The 18044-nt window shown below is 37.5% G+C and overlaps 1 protein-coding gene across 3 annotated transcripts in view; it reads right to left on the bottom strand.

Annotated features, from left to right (window-relative positions):
• Positions 1 to 18044, bottom strand: part of Arhgap28 (Rho GTPase activating protein 28) — a 191378-nt gene that overhangs the window by 18121 nt on the left and 155213 nt on the right. For all 3 annotated transcript variants that reach the window (XM_046467442.2, XM_046467443.2, XM_046467444.2), the window contains 4 exons: positions 12316 to 12478; positions 7557 to 7639; positions 1073 to 1270; positions 258 to 371 (listed from right to left, as the gene is read on the bottom strand). In XM_046467442.2, the coding sequence (XP_046323398.1) occupies positions 258 to 371; positions 1073 to 1270; positions 7557 to 7639; positions 12316 to 12478 (558 nt within the window). The remainder of the gene's footprint in view (positions 1 to 257; positions 372 to 1072; positions 1271 to 7556; positions 7640 to 12315; positions 12479 to 18044) is intronic.

Raw genomic sequence — 18044 nt, 5'->3', positions numbered from 1 at the left:
CACAAGGATGGAAATGTCAACTTGCAGCTTTTTTGAGATTCCTTAACTGTTCCAGTAATTCCTTAACAGAATTTTAAATTATCTTCATGAGATAGATATCTCAAGAACTTTAGTCAAAATTCAACAAAATGGAAAGGCCACAGTCATAATCACAAGACCATGTAAAATTGTTGATTCTAAATTATTAAAAAGTTACTTTGGCCTTAACTTGAGAATAAGTCTAGAAGGCGAACAGTGTGCGCTTTCCCTGTTCTCACCTCCCGTTCTATAGTCTTCCTCCGGAGCAGCTTTTTCACACTTGGGAGCTGCTTCTTTAACAGCATGGTGGCTTCATTCATCCTCCTTACTTGGGTGATTAAGAAAGATGGAACCTGGAGAAGAAAAATAGCTTGATTAGATGGAAACCACTTGAAATAAACCTCCCTCAGTTATATTAGCTTCTCCCTGTGCCACTCAGCATCTTGGAATGAGGAACTGTGGCATCTGACTTGTAAAAGGGAAATTTAAAAAATAAGAATTTCTGTTTAATAGGGAAAACATGCTAAAGAGGAGCTCTCAAAGAATGTATAGTCATCCCTCAATACACAAGGCAGGCTGACTGGTTCCTGAAACACCCTCAGATACCAAAATCTGAGGATGCTCAAGCCCCTTCTACAAATGGTCTAGTATTTGCACATGACCTATGCATATACCTCCATGTTCTTTAATACATTTCTAGATTACTTATAATACCCAGTACAATGTAAATACTATGTAAAAAGCATACTGTATACTGTATTATTGAGGGAATAATGGTAAAAAATGATCTGTGCATATTCAGTACTGATGAAAAATATTTTGGAAATATTTCCAAAATTTTTTCAGAATTTCATTCCGTGGTTGGCTGAATATGGAGCTACAGAACCTGTGGATATGGAAAGACAGCTTAAGTGGATGGCATAACAGGCATAGCTTCTATGTTCTCATATTTCCTCCTTCTAACTAAGGGGATTGCTTCATCATGGAATCCTTACATCTCCTGGTGCTGGTGGACTTTGGAGGGGAGCCTGACAGTCATCTCATTGTTACTTACCTTCCATAGAATTTTCTGGTACTTAAGCATTAGGCGGATGATGTGGGCTGCAGTGTTTGCTAACAGTAATTCTTCATAGTCAGAATGTTTGCTTCTGCTGAAGAAAAGGTTTGGTGCCATTACAGTGGAAATGTTCCACAAACTCATTCGGTTTTTTGATTCATTGGCAATCACTTTATTGAAGAATGTCATGAGGGCCTAACAAGAAATAGCATTGTGTCATACTATTGTAAACCGTCCATGGTTCCAGCGGCTGTGACCACTCATTTCTATACCCATTCACTGTGACACTGGGAAATGTCAGAAGTGTAGAATGCATAAATGTGTCATATTTCCCCTTAATCTGCTTAAAAGTTCTAAGAAGAAAATTTTATTTGATTGTTTGATAAAATAACTACATTTTAGAGAATTTATTATTTGTGGGGTCTCTATAAATTATAGCTTATATCTTCTTATTTCTTTTGTTTCAAACAATCTGACAAATATTAAAATTAAACATAAATCAGGGATAGAAAACTCTGCAGCTCAAATAAACATGAAATGCAGTCTATAGTGAAAGAAGTACTTCTTTAAAATAAACCTTTAATTTGAAGAATTACTGTTAAAAATGAGTTACTTCTTCCTTCAGAAATAAAACAAATTTAAACAATATAAATATTTCATTCATCTGCACAAATGTAAACTCAATTGAAAAAGTTTTAAAATTTTACTATTGGGTGATATTTTTCTATTGCTTTTCATTTCTGAAATCTTCAACTGCCCACAGGAAAATAATGCTTACATACAACTGTTCTAAGCAGATGAGGAGGAAGGAGGAAGAAGAAATAATTAGAAAAATCTTGTAGAGCCACCAAAGTATAGATAGATTCTCACCTTTAGAAATTCATCAAGAATAATTAGAAATTATTTTGAATCCTTATACTCCAATAAATTAGAAGATAGTGAAGGCATTGATAAATTTCTTAAGTCATATGATCTGCCCAGATTGAGTCAGGAGGATATAGACAACCTAAACAGACCAATATCAATTGAGGAAATAGAAGAAACCATCAAAAGACTACCAACTAAGAAAAGCCCAGGACCGGATGGGTATACAGCAGAGTTTTACAAAACCTTTAAAGAGGAACTAATACCAATACTTTTCAAGCTACTTCAGGAAATAGAAAAAGAGGGAGAACTTCCAAATTCATTCTATGAGGCCAACATCACCCTGATTCCTAAACCAGACAAAGACACTTCAAAGAAAGAAAACTACAGACCAATATCTCTAATGAACCTAGATGCAAAAATCCTCAATAAAATTCTGGCAAATCGGATGCAAAAACATATCAAAAAAATTGTGCACCATGATCAAGTAGGATTCATCCCTGGGATGCAAGGCTGGTTCAATATACGGAAATCAATCAATGTTATTCACCACATCAATAGACTTAAAAATAAGAACCATATGATCATCTCCATAGATGCAGAAAAAGCATTCGACAAAGTACAGCATCCCTTTATGTTCAAAACTCTAGAAAAACTAGGGATAACAGGAACATACCTCAATATTGTAAAAGCAATCTATGCTAAGCCTCAGGCTAGCATCATTCTGAATGGAGAAAAACTGAAGGCATTCCCTCTAAAATCTGGAACAAGACAGGGATGCCCTCTCTCACCACTTCTGTTCAACATAGTTCTCGAAACACTGGCCAGAGCAATTAGACGAAAGAAATTAAAGGCACAAAAATAGGAAAAGAAGAAGTTAAATTATCACTATTTGCAGGTGACATGATTCTATACCTAGCAGACCCAAAAAGGTCTACAAAGAAACTATTAGAGCTAATAAATGAATTCAGCAAAGTGGAAGGCTATAAAATCAACATGCATAAATCAAAGGCATTCCTGTATATCAGCGACAAATCCTCTGAAATGGAAATGAGGACAACCACTCCATTCACAATATCCTCAAAAAAAATAAAATACTTGGGAATCAACCTAACAAAAGAGGTGAAAGACTTATACAATGAAAACTACAGAACCCTAAAGAGAGAAATAGAAGAAGATCTTAGAAGATGGAAAAATATACCCTGTTCGTGGATAGGCAGAACTAACATGATCAAAATGGCGATATTACCAAAAGTTCTCTATAGGTTTAATGCAATCCCAATCAAAATCCCAACGGCATTTCTTGTAGAAATAGAGAAAGCAATCATGAAATTCATATGGAAAAATAAAAGACCCAGAATAGCAAAAACAATGCTAAGCAGGAAGTGTGAATCAGGCGGTATAGCGATACCAGACTTCAAACTATACTACAGAGCAATAGTAACAAAAACAGCATGGTACTGGTACCAAAACAGGCGGGTGGACCAATGGTACAGAATAGAGGACACAGAAACCAATCCACAAAACTACAACTATCTTATATTTGATAAAGGGGCTAAAAGCATGCAATGGAGGAAGGATAGCATCTTCAACAAATGGTGCTGGGAAAACTGGAAATCCATATGCAACAAAATGAAACTGAATCCCTTTCTCTCGCCATGCACAAAAGTTAATTCAAAATGGATCAAGGAGCTTGATATCAAATCAGAGACACGCCGTCTGATAGAAGAAAAAGTTGGCTACGATCTACATACTGTGGGGTCAGGCTCCAAATTCCTCAATAGGACACCCATAGCACAAAAGTTAATAACTAGAATCAACAAATGGGACTTACTCAAACTAAAAAGTTTTTTCTCAGCAAAAGAAACAATAAGAGAGGTAAATAGGGAGCCTACATCCTGGGAACAAATCTTTACTCCTCACACTTCAGATAGAGCCCTAATATCCAGAGTATACAAAGAGCTCAAAAAATTAGACAATAAGATAACAAATAACCCAATCAACAAATGGGCCAAGGACCTGAACAGACACTTCTCAGAGGAGGACATACAATCAATCAACAAGTACATGAAAAAATGCTCACCATCTCTAGCAGTCAGAGAAATGCAAATCAAAACCACCCTAAGATACCATCTCACTCCAGTAAGATTGGCAGCCATTATGAAGTCAAACAACAACAAGTGCTGGCGAGGATGTGGGGAAAAGGGTACACTTGTACATTTCTGGTGGGACTGCAAATTGGTGCAGCCAATTTGGAAAGCAGTATGGAGATTTCTTGGAAAGCTGGGAATGGAACCACCATTTGACCCAGCTATTCCCCTTCTAAGTCTATTCCCTAAAGACCTAAAAAGAGCATGCTACAGGGACACTGCTACATCGATGTTCATAGCAGCACAATTCACAATAGCAAGACTGTGGAACCAACCTAGATGCCCTTCAATAGATGAATGGATAAAAAAAATGTGGCATTTATACACAATGGAGTATTACTCTGCATTAAAAAATGACAAAATCATAGAATTTGCAGGGAAATGGACGGCATTAGAGCAGATTATGCTAAGTGAAGCTAGCCAATCCCTAAAAAACAAATGCCAAATGTCTTCTTTGATATAAGGAGAGTAACTAAGAACAGAGTAGGGACGAAGAGCATGAGAAGAAGATTAACATTAAACTGGGATGAGAGGTGGGAGGGAAAGGGAGAAAGAAGGGAAATTGCATGGAAATGGAAGGAGACCCTCAGGGTTATACAAAATTTCATACAAGAGGAAGTGAGGGTAAAGGGGAAAATAATACAAGGGGGAGAAATGAATGACAGTAGAGGGGGTAGAGAGAGAAGAGGGGAGGGGAGGGGAGGGGAGGGGGGATAGTAGAGGATAGGAAAGGCAGCAGAATACAACAGACACTAGTATGGCAATATGTAAATCAATGGATGTGTAACTGATGTGATTCTGCAATTTGTATACGGGGTAAAAATGGGAGTTCATAACCCACTTGAATCAAAGTGTATAATATGATATATCAAGAACTATGTAATGTTTTGAACAACCAACAATAAAAAATTAAAAAAAAAAGAAATTCATCAAGAAGACTGAAATCTCAAAAGGAACTAATATTTGGTTTTGCAATTTCAATTCTACTACAGATATTTGTCATGAGAAAATGCATAGCATATGGTAGTAATAATAGCTTATTATTTATGTGAATAGTTTATTATTTATCTGAAGATTAACATAGGACAGGCATTATTCTTAATGATTTATACTTATTTATATCCTTCTAAACCCTAAAAGGTTTCTATTTTACAGATGAGGAAACAGAGGTGAAGAAGGGCCCAGTGGCTTTTCCTAGCACCAATGAATTAACTAGCAGAGCCAGGATCTAAACCAAGGAAACCAGTTCTTGAGCTAGCATTCTTTTTTTTTTATATATATATATTTTAGTTGTCATGCACCTTTATTTATTTATATGTGGTGGTTAGAATGGAACCCAGTGCCTCATACACGCTAGGCAAGCGCTCTACCACTGAGCTACATACAACCCTATAGTTAGCATTCTTCCAGCTTAAATCTTAGATCCAGGCACAATTAAGAATGGAAACAAAAAACAACAACAAAAAAATGTGTGTGTGTGCGCACAAGCATATTGAGTGTGTGCGCACAAGCATGTTGAGTATGTGCATATATAACATCACCAGTTTCATGAACTTTTTGGGGGATCTTTTGTTAGAAATGTATTGGATTTCTTGACAACTGCTGCATCCTCAGTTATATGAAAGGGTAGATGACATTTTGACTCAGATATATATATATAAATAAATTTAAAAATCAACTGGGCACAGTGGTGCATGCCTGTAATCCGAGAAACTTGGGAGGCTAAAGCAGGAGGATCACAAGTTGGAAACCAGCCTCAGTAACTTAGTGAGACCCTGTCACAAAATAAAAACTAAAAGGGCTAGGGATCATTGCTCAATGGTAGAGCACCTCTTGGTCCAATCCCCAGTACCACAAAAATAAAATAAAACTATGTTTTAAAAAATTGAGTATTCAATACTTAGTCGATCATTTATTTAAATCTCCTTTTATATATACTTTTAATTTAATTTCAGTCTTTAGGTCCTAAATTTGAATATAAAATTTATATGTTAATGAACTAACTTTATAGTCAATGCCAAATATGTTTATTCAACTATTGATTCAATCAAAATAACACAGCTATAAAACTAAAGAATCCATTATGTAGAGTGTCCTTTTAAATTTCCACTTTTCTTTTTAGAGCTTGACTAATAACTTATTTGGAAACTGCCTAAAATAATTATGAACTCAGATATTGGGCACCAGATAGACTTTTGATTTCGATAAAATACGATGGTTTAGACAAACACCCAAAACAAGCTAACAAATTTCTATCTTTTAAAAAATTACTGAATTATATTAGAGACTGACATTGTTATGGTTCAGTAATCCCATCCTTATGTTGAAGATATAATCAACACATAATTGACATAAGTGTTTTTACTGTGTAGGGGGGAAAGGTCCTCACCACACAGAGAGTCTGATAAGATGTGACACAGTTTTGTTTTCAGCATATGTTTACTGGGTTCAAAATTATGGGCTTTTTCAAAGATTCCAAATACCTGTATACTTAAAACAAATCTTCTATTGTATACAGAATTACTACGGAAATGGCAAGAGAAACTTTTTCTTTTCTTTCTTTTCTTGTTTTTTTTTACCAACACACAACAAAGCAATGAATTTGAAATAAAGGGAGGGATATCTGAGATAAAGAACTATGAAATATGATTCTATCAAATGTTCTGTTATATGTTAATGAACAAATTGTTTCTTTCAGCTTCATTTTCCTAATCTGCAAAATGACCAGATTTTATCAAGTAATGTCTAAAATTCTAAACTTATTTAATTTGTATTATTTTCACACATTTTAAAACACAAAACATTTTAGAAGTTTCACTTAATCCAATGACTTCAAGTTTCCTCTCCAAAATCTACCCATTAAATTTTTTTTTTTGCCACTAAAGTGAGCAGCTGAGGAACTAACAATTACAGTCATTCATATATATATATATATATATGAGAGAGAGAGAGAGAGAGAGAGAGAGAGAGAGAGAGAGAGAATTTTTTAATATTTATTTTTTAGTTTTTCGGCGGACACAACATCTTTGTTTGTATGTGGTGCTGAGGATCGAACCCGGGCTGCACGCATGCCAGGCGAGCGCGCTACTGCTTGAGCCACATCCCCAGCACCCAGTCTTATATTTTACAGGTTATAAAATGGTCTCATTTACTTCTAACATTGTTCCATTTAAGGCTTTCATCTTTGTCTCTTCTCCTACTTCTAATACCTAGCCCAATGCCCAGCATCAAAGTAAACAATATCCCTTGAATGAATTAAATGAATGGAATTTATATGTTCAAAGAAGATTCCAGACCTTCTCTTTCCTCAGCACAGTGGCAGTGGGGCAGGGGTGTGCAAAGGCAGTCAGTTTGCAGCATGCTCAGTGGGATCTTAAGTTGTCATCAGTTTTCAACTTTTTCTAGAGGAGTCATTTCCTCTGAGCAATATGACCCCCATGACAAACCCTGAGGTCAACCCAACATACCTGGGCCGTATCCCTGTTGGCGTCAGGAAGTGCCATGACCATCAGGTGTAAGGCTTGAAACTGCACTTTGATGTGAGGCCCTCCTAACAAGAAAACAGAAATAATCACACATTTGAAACAACACTGATGTATTCTGACAGCATTTCTTGCTAACATCTGGTGGCACAGGAGGGCTCCTGACAGTTTTTAGTGGTAAGGACTCAGGTTCTGTGCTCAACAATGTAAATTTGTTCACTTGGACAGAAGCCTCCGTCTATCAACCTCCCTTCACATCCCATCATGCCACTGTAAAAGCAGGTGGCCAACCAAATACTTAAAATAATCCCAGATTTGTATAGCATCTCTATTTTCAAAGGATTTTCACAGACCTCGCCTTACTTTTATACTAAAAGTCTATTTGCTCAATTTTGCTTCTGCAAAATGAGGCAGCAAGATATAGTTATTATGAACATTTATTCTAGAACCAGATTCAAATTCAAAATTTAAAGTCTACTACTAAATCACTGTGTGAGTTTGGGCAGGTTATATAAGACCTTATTGCTTTCTTTTTATCTACAAAATGGGAATAGTCATCCTACCTACCTTACAGGACTGATGTGAGGACTAAATGAGCTGATAAATGCACAGTGTTTAAGTTAGTGCCTAAATACAATCATGGCTACATATGCATGCTCTTGTGATCAATGTCACCTGTTCTAGCTTGTACAGGGACATTTAGGGACGATGTTTGTGGTTTGCTCTTTGGAGACTGTTGAGGCATTTTATTCCTTAAAGACACAAGATGGCGCCAGAGGGTTAGCATTTATATAGAGGGAGTCCATCCACACAAGATAATCCACAAGCAGCCGTGCTGAAATTTTAAAGTACACTAGAGAATCCAGACTTTCCTTCATCTTTCTGTATTCTCCTCAAAATGGTCTCTTGGTGAGGAGTTCCTGCAGGAAAGCATTATGTTCTGGAATCCCTCAGGAGTTCTCAAGTTCAAGAGAACTTCAACTTGAGAATATTATATTCAATGGCTGAAAAGCAGGCAGTTTGTTATAAAGTTACTGAGCTTCATAGCAGTGGAAATGCTCACGTGACGAGCCACTAGGCTAGCAGAGGTTGTGAGTAAGGTAAGGATGGATGACAAGTGTATACAATCATGAACAAGGCAGCAGTGAGAGGCATGTTTATAAGGATCATACCACATGCTCTCAGCACAACCCATATGTGAAGTTTAGATATTTATGTCAAATTCATAAACAAAATATGACCTAAGTTCAGAATGTAACTGAAAACCACCAATGCACATTGACGTGAGCTTGCCTGAATAAGAACCATCAGGAGAATGTCTCTGTACAGAGCATTTAGGGACAGAGAGACATTATTTTAATACATGAACTGCAGATTGCAGACTGTCTCTAATCTTCCAATGTAATACAAAAACACCTCTGGGTGGGGTAAACAAGATGCAGATGTAGGCTTGGGAGCTCTCTATTTCCATCCATTTCAGAGAAATTATGAAGTTCTCTTTACAATTAAAAGTTTCACGTGGCAAATAATCCATTTTCATTTTACTTAGGAAGCTTGGTCCTAAACTGTTCTGTGGTTAATAGTTTTGCAGTTAATTCGTTTAATGCATCTTAGTAGAGAACATTCTTTTTCCTGAGGTCATTATTCTCCCAGAAAGTTATTAACACTTCAAGAAAGCATATGAGGCTCAATTGATGAGTTTTTTAATTGTACGGGCAATTTGGGGGCCAAGATTGAAAAGAGAAAGTAATTACACAACTGGGAAAGAATCTGTGTTCTCTGAACTTCAGTATCAAGAGGGTTGCTTAAACACGCACGCGCATGTGTTCACAATTCTCCCCTTCAGAAAATCTCGTTAAAACGAGAGCTTTCTTCAGGTGGCAAAAAGGCCATTATTTCCTGCTGCTCATAGGCCAGAACTCTGGGCTTCCTGCAGGGTTAGCTGGTATCAAATCAATCACCTGCAATATAGTATTTTTCACTTTCAAAGTCCTACAGGAAGTGTGGACTCCTTTGTAAACCTTTTCAGGATATTTTTCAAATTATCCCCCGTCAGTGAAGTGCACTGGCTGCAGTCAGAGAGGAAGCGATGATGGGAAGAGAAATTCATTTATTCATGTGCCTTTCTTAATATGATTCTCAGGATGGCTCTAAAACCTTTGGAGGTCTGAATCCTCCTTGCATAATTCATAATTCCAAATCACACAAACAAGCAAACAAAAACACAAACCCTCTGTGGCATGGTTTCTTTTGATGACTTCTTTGGCATATGAACCACAAAGCAAAGGGAAACTAATAATTTTGCAGTCCATTTTCTAGGACAGCAAACAAAAATAGGAAGTCCTGAAAAAAAATTTAAACTTAAAAATAGGAAATTCTGTTTCTGGTTTGGCTGAGTAAGCTCCTTTTACAAAAATCAACCATTCTGAATAATCTTCAGACAAAGTACAAAATCCAACTACCTGAGACAGTGGAAAGGGAACAAAAGAGGCCCGCTCAGGAGGGGCTGGGCACCTGGAAGAGGAGAGGGCACAGGGAGAGTGTCACGTGTTCCTGGCTTCTAACTTGAGGCCAGGCCATAGTCAGGGTTGTCTAGGATGGCCAAAAATGCAATAAGTAAATAAATAATCCTACTCTTTCTGACCTGAATCATAAAATAGGGTTCAAGGCAACCACAGCTCCCAGAAAGTTATGGAGCCATCATAAAAAGGAGGGATCCAGAGATGGAAGACCCTCTTTGTAGAATAAACTCCACCCACATCATTGGCTGACCCAAAAGCCACTCAGGACAGCATAGCAGAGGGTTAAATAACAGAACTGAGCCTTGCTGAGCTGCTGTCCAAAAGACACTAGCAACTAGAGTCCAGCCAAGCAAATTACCAGCTTAAAACAGCACAAACAAACAAATACTTTTTGGAGGACTACTGCAGAAACCAGTCTCCAAACACAACATTCATGATGTTCAGAAGACAATTTAAACTGACTTGACATACAGAAGTAACAGGGACATGTAATCTATTCTCAAAGGTAAAGACAGAGACCAAACCTGAGATAACCCACACAGCAGAACTAGCCGACAGGTTTTTTTCATGTGTGTTTTGTTGTAGTTGTTTTACAGTACTGAGGATCAAATCCAGGGTGCTTTACCACTGAGTGACATCTCCAGCCCTTTTTTATTTTCAGACAGGTTCTCACAAAGAGACTGAAGACTGGCCTTGAACTTGTAGTCCTCCTGCCTCAGCCTCTCCAGTTGCTGGGATTACAGGTACGTGTTACATACCCAGTCAAATAGCGGTTTTGAAGCAGCTATAAAAATTATGACCAATGAAGTGAAGGAAACGATAGGGTATCTTAGCATATGAATAAAAAATATTTAAAAAGCACCAACTGAAAATCCTAGAATTGAAAAAAAAATCCCACAATTATCTGAAATAAAAATGAAAGAATGGAAGTCACTTTTCCTTCTTTCTTAGCAATTTTTTCTTTCTAAAATACTGACTGGATCCTAGTGGGGGAAAAAAAAGGTACTGGTCACAGACTACATATGTAAATTAAAGCTTAGAAAAGGGTCGCCTTGACTCTAATAGTCTCTTATTAAAAGACACAAAGGATTATTCTGTGAATCTGGTTCAGTTAAAAATTTTAAAGATAGGAAACTTCTATTTTTTTTAGGACAAATTTTTTAGATAACTTAGGATCTATGTTATTTTGTTTCATTAATATTTTAATGACTTTATAGTTCTAGTAAACCTGCAGAAGGTTGCAGACTATCAGATATAAATATCATGTGTTAAACTCACAGAGCATTTTAAAATTTGAATTTCTGGCTGACATTTTCAAATGAAAATTTTTCCCATTAAAGCCTGAATTTGGCTCTCAGTCCTGCAGGGCAACTATTACCCAGAGCTGAGCAGCGACCAGTGTCTGTAAATGGGAAGTGTCCTCTCAGTTTGGTCATAGCCCTTTTCTGTTCATGTAGAACTACCATTTATTTAACATGCTCATATAGTCTTAGGCTTGTGACCCCTGACTTCACCATGTCAGTAGGCAAAGCCCCCAATATCTAACCCATTCCACTTTTATAAATTTTTCTGTTTTCATATCCTCTAACAATACTCAACCCTTACAACCAACCATTCAAAGTATTCCCTGACTGCCAAATACAGCCACACAGTCCAACTTTGTGCATTCTGTCAAGTACCTCATTTAAGATCTAATCTATGAGACTGTGATTTTCAGAAACACTGTGTGGTATTATGATTTTCAGAAACAAAATGTTTCACACTTGTTACATATTGCATCGTCAGACCCAGGACTTCAAATTTAAGAAGGGAGGGATCTCATGTTTTTGAAGGGCTTTTCTTGATGCTTTCATTCAATCCCCACAATAACCCTGACAAGTGATTATTATTTGCAATTTATAGGTACAGCAGTTGAAGCTCATAAAGTTTGCATGGCTAAAAGATGGTTACACAGGAATTCAAAGCTGAAGAGTCCCATCCTCCTATGAACCCCTCTGCCCTTTAAACTATCACAGAGCCCTCAAAATCATACATACCAGACTTAAACACGTTAGTATGTAAATGGATAACTGTTTACAATCAAACTTAATATTTCAACCAAGCATCATCAGGAAACAGCAAATCGACACATGTGGTCACATGTCATTAGGCACCTCTCTTCGGCTCTATCACTTTATTGACCTCATATCTTAGTCCATTCACATTTAACATCTTCTACCTACTTTCCATTAGGGTGATGAAGGCAGGTATATATTCCACAGGGAAGAGAGAGGTGGGCAGTTCTCTGAAAAATGCTTTCAACATTACTGCAGCTTCTCTATGGCACATTTTGTCCCATTTAAATTTATCAGTATTAAACTTGGCATCCAGTTCTTCACGGTATTGCTGCAAATCAAGGAAGACAGCAATGAGATTTAGTGTGTTTTTACCATCTTTTATCCCCTTTGAAAACTATCATTAATTAAATTAGTTTTGTACATAGAGTGATAAAGCACTATATACTAAGCCTTTTTTTCAACATGATTAATAGATCTGAAGTGACTGATTATGAATAAAATTTTAAAAATGTATTTGAGAATATTTAAAAAATAATGTTAATCTTGAACTAGACAAATATAAAAATTTTTTAGTTAGATCATAGTTTCCTTTCTGTGGTTTTGGCAGGAAACCACTATTCCCACATGATAAATGCACTGCTAGATTTTGACAAAGTCCCTATTCCCTTCTTTTCTTAATCCCTTCTGCCATCGTCACTTGTATTTCTAAAGTAGATCAGGAATGTGCACCTCTCAGCTAGTCCACATACAGAAGGAAAAATGTCCCAATAAAGTAACTCTGACCTCACTACACCATGCAGGCCAATGACATCTTCCTGGAGCAGTTACAGCAAAGTTTTATGCCAAGACACACACATGTCCTCCACATGTCTGCATGCCTGCCAAATCCTTCATAAGGTTTGGAGCACTGTGCAAATACTTCAAAAAACAAACAAAAAAGCACTAAGCCCTCAAAGGTTCTACTTGCCTTACAAGTTTTACATTATCAATTCATCTGATTATCAGTGCCACCGGTTCTCCATGTTTCTTTTCTAAAGTCAAACTCATCCTCTCCTGCTCCTTTGAACTACAAGGTTTACCTACTGTAACAGGCAATTAGTCTCCTGACTGACACTAACTTCTCCAAAAGGAATACTTTGAAAGAAACACTGAAAACCCTTAGAAGCCTAATTCTTCCAGCTTTGAACACACTCAGCCAAAGTCAGTTCACACATCTCACCTTTTCCTATCAAGAGCAGCTCATTAATATGCCAGGTACAGATGCTCTCATGGCTCCCAGAGTCTGTAAAATGGAGATCCTTCACATAACAAGTTACTTACAGAGATACATGGGATTGAGATCCACCCTCCAGTCCCTGCAAATGAGTCAAAGGAGATTTCTTATCCTGAAATCTAATAGGAATACTACAGCTAACCAAGTGGTCCTTTGATGATAAATACAATTATTCCAGTTGTCCTGGAATAAAGGATATCATGCAGCAGACTGGTTCTGGAAAAGAAAGATACAAGAAATCCACTCTTTGTCTTTAGGTGTCTTGTAGTACAGTGAAGGGGACCATTTCATGAACTGATAGTACTAATTCAGAATGTAAATGCTTTCATAAAGGTCACATATTGGCACCATAACAGTCATCAGAGAAAGTAAACCAAACTGCTAGGGCCAAATCTTGAGAAACCTGATAGCAGAAGAGGACACAGAAGGACATGCTGGGTAGAAAGAATAGCTCAAGCGGTGACAGGTACTCATAGAGATCCAGTGTGCATGGAGAGTTGCAGATAGGTTAATGTTGCTGGAGTAAGGAATGAACCTGGGAAGCAGCCATGGCCACTCGGAAGGGGACAGGACTGCTTCCTGCAGTCAGTGAGGCAACTTGGGACATCTCTAAGCTGGAGAATGTCAAGGTGAAATTCATTGTTGATGACATCCAGACTGAAAAAATTATTTGAGGAATGAGGGGTTTGGTACAGGTTAGGAGAAGGCAAAGGAAGTAAAGAGTCCAGTTATGAGGCCATACACCAAAGGACAATTACCAAGCAATTGTAATTAGAAAGAACAGAGGCTATTAAAGAAATGCCTAGGAGGGGAAACGTAGGCAGGTGCAAATATTGTTAAAAGAAAAAACAAGAGGAAGAGCAAGAGTTTTCCATCAGTTGCCTAGTACTCCTACTGTAATGCAAGGGGCAACTGTTCTTCAAGAACAGAACAATTCGGATTCGTTTTCCACAAATCTCTGCAAAAGGAACCCATCTAATGTGACTCTCCTAACCTGCAAGTGTTCTCAGGTCACCTAAGAGGCAATAATGCACCAAGGCCAAGGGCATTATAATAAGATCTCTGAAGTTCTTATTCCAACAACCCCACCAACTGATCTGTATGGCCTATGCTTCAAGATTCTCACTAATATGATAGGGGTATTAAAATGATCTTCCTACCTCAAATAGCCAGAACTATCTTGAATGGAAAGAACAAAGTTGGCATTACACTAACTGACTTCAAAATAACTGCAAAGCTATAGTTATTAAAACAGTACAGCAAGACAAAAGAAATCCCAAAAACAGCACAGCATTGAAATAAAATAAACATATGGACCAATGGAACAGAGAGCCTAGAAGTAAGCCACATACCTACAGCCAACTGATGATCAGCAAAGGAGCCAAGAACATGCACTGAAGAAATGACAGTCTTCTAATATATGGTGCTGGGAAAATTGGGTATCCACATGCTGAAGAATGGAATTGGATTTCTACCTTTCATCGGTTACAATAATCAACTCAAAAATGAATGAAAACTGAAATGTGAGAAACGAAACTACTGAAAGAAAGCATAGGAGAAATGCTTTGGGACACTGGAATGGGTAAGGATTTTGTGGACAAGACCCAGGAAAAAAAGCAAAAATAGACAAATGAAATTACACAAACTAATAATGCTTCTTCTCAGCAAAGGAAACAATCAACAGAGTGAAGACCACAACCTACAGAATGGGAAAAAAATATTTGAAAACTATACTTCTGACAAGGGGTTAATATTCAGAATATATTATGTAAGAAGTCTAAAGACTCATAACAAAAAACAAACAAAATCCAAGCCAATTAAAAAATGGGCAATAGACCAAAATGGACATTTCTCAAAAGAAGACATACAAATGGCCATAATATATATATTAAGAAAAAAAGTTCAATGTCACTAATCATCAGGGAAAGGCAAAAAACCATGGTGAGGTATCACCTCATTCCAATAAGAATAGCTGCTATCAAAAAGACAAAAGATAAGAAGTGATCTAGTCTGTTGGTGACACTTTCCTTTCAACAATAGAATGGAGAGAGACCCTGTGCCTAATAGAAGAAAAAGTAGGCCCCAATCTTCATCATGTTGGCTTAGGACCTGACTTTCCTAACCAGATTCCTAAAGTGCAAGAAGTAAAATTAAGAATTATTTTTTTATTCCAGTCTGGAATCAATAAATGGGATGGATTCAAACAGAAAAGCTTCTTCTTAGCAAAGGAAACAATCAATAATGTGAAGAGAGAGCCTACAGAATGGGAGAAAATCTTTACCATATGCATCTCAGATGGAGCACTAATCTCCAGGATATATAAAGAACTCAAAAAACTTACCACCAAAAAACAAATAACCCAATCAATAAATGGGCCAAGGAACTGAACAGACACTTCTCAGAAGAGATACAATCAGTCAACAAATATATGAAAAAATGTTCAACATCTCTATCAATTAGAGAAATGCAAATCAAAACTACTCTAAGATTTCATCTTACTTCAGTTAGAATGGCAATTATCAAGAAAACAAGCAACAGTAATTGTTGGCGAGGATGTGGGGAAAAACGTACACCCATACCTTCCTGGGGGGACTGCAAATTGGTGCAACCATTCTGAAAAGCAGTATGGAGATTCCTTAGCAAACATGGAATGGAACCACCATTTGACCCAGATATACCTCACCTTGGTTTATACCCAAAGGACTTAAAATAAGCATACTACAGTGACAAAGCCAAATCAATGTTTATAGCAACTCAATTCACAATAACTAAACTATGGAACCAACCTAAATGCTCTCTAACAGATGAACGGGTAAAGAAAATATGGTATATATACACAATGAAATATTACTCAGCCTTAAAGAAGAATGAAAGTATGGCATTTGCAGGTAAATGGATGGAGCTGGAGAATATCATGCTACGTGAAATAAGCCAAACCTAGAAAATCAAATGATGAATGTTTTGTTTGATAAGGGGATGTTGGATGCTGATCCCTAATGGGTGAGGGGTTGCTAAAGAAGAATGGAGAAACTCTGGATTGAGCAGAGGGGAAGGGAGGGAGTAGGGGGATGGGAAGGATTGTGGAATGAGATGGACATTATTACCCTATATAAATGTATGACTGACTGCATGACTGGTGTGACTCTGCACTTTGTACAACCAGAGGAATGAAAATTGCTCTATCTGTGTACAATGTGTCCAAATGCATTCTGCTGTCATGAATTAGAAGAAATTTTTAAAAAGAACCAAGTAGGAGGTAGTTTTAAAAAAAACAAGATAAGAGGCATTGGCAAAGACGTGAAAAGAAAGGAAACCCTCCTGCACTGTTGGTGGGAATGCAAACTAGTACAGCTGTTATGGAAAACAGTGTGGAGCTTCCTTGAAAATTTTAAAAATACAACCACCATATGATCCAGCCATCCCACTATGGGTATGTGTCCAAGGGAAAGGAAATAAGTTTTTCAAAGAGACAGTGGCAAGCCATTCATTGCAGCACTATACACAACAACCAAGAAAGGGAAACTAACTAAAGTGTCCACCGACTGATGAACGGATAAGAAAATGCAGTTCAGACCCACCATGGAATACGATTCAACCATAAAAAGAATGGTTGCTCCCTCCTCCTAGGTCTATTCCAGTCTTCAGGGTCAGTCCTACAGGAATCTATGCATATAAAGCGTGATTGTTTGGGCAACAACACCACATGATCTATTGTCTAGATGGCTAGTGTAAAATAACACCAAGAGAAAGATCGTCCTCTTCCGATTTTGACCAGAGCAGGCTAGAGGGTATATGACATTTCCACGGTAGCCCTAAATATGAAACCACATAAACCAGATGTGAGTTTACTTGGCCTCAAACAGGCAGGGAGCACCTGGAGGGTGTAGAAGTCAATTTTCCTGTCAACTGTTAATGAGACCAGAGGCAAGGGTTGGAATTCAGGTTCTTAAATCTCCTTGGAGCAGAAATACAACCTGCTAAAATTTAGTTTTCATACAAATGCCAATGACTAGCCTGCAGCCACCAGCTCAGGAAGAGAAACTAACAGGCCAGGTAATGTAACTATAGAGCATTTAGTGCTGCCAGGGAATAATGGAAATGAGTCAAAAAAAAAAAAAGAGAACCTCACATGTCAAACTGTCTGCCTTCTTCCATAAAAAAATATACTCCCCAGTGTTTGGCTCAGATTTCTGCCGTGTTTTTAAAAGAAAATCACTGAACACACCAAAGCAATAAATTGGATCCAAATGACCTGCAGCCTCCAACAGGGGAACTGGCCTTGCATTTTTGTCTCTGTTTGGCTAAAGCCTTGCAACTTCTCAAGGCTGCCTCCCTGTCAGTCTTATTAAGTGTTTAAAACACAAAGCCAGGCTGGGTGTTCAATAGTGAAGCCTCAAATAGTTGCTGTCTTTTACTGGCACAAGGTGAGGCTCATTACAGTAGAATTAAAAAAAAAAAAAAAAAAAAAAACTTTCTCCAAAGCACATTCCTAGAAAATGTAGTACAGTGGCTGAAGAAGGAAGGAAGGAAGGAAAAAAGGAAGGAAGGAAGAAAGGAAGGGAAGAAAGAGGTAGTTTGAGGTTTGAATTGAGGAGAAAGAATAAAAGCCTCTGTAGTAAGT

Source organism: Marmota monax, unplaced genomic scaffold (genome assembly GCF_021218885.2).
Source record: "Marmota monax isolate L192 unplaced genomic scaffold, Marmota_monax_Labrador192_F-V1.1 WCK01_AAM20220418_F8-fsc00103, whole genome shotgun sequence".
In the NCBI taxonomy this organism is placed as follows: Eukaryota; Metazoa; Chordata; class Mammalia; order Rodentia; family Sciuridae; genus Marmota; species Marmota monax.
Note: the sequence above shows the minus strand (reverse complement) of the source record. Positions and strands in the feature narration are given on the sequence as shown.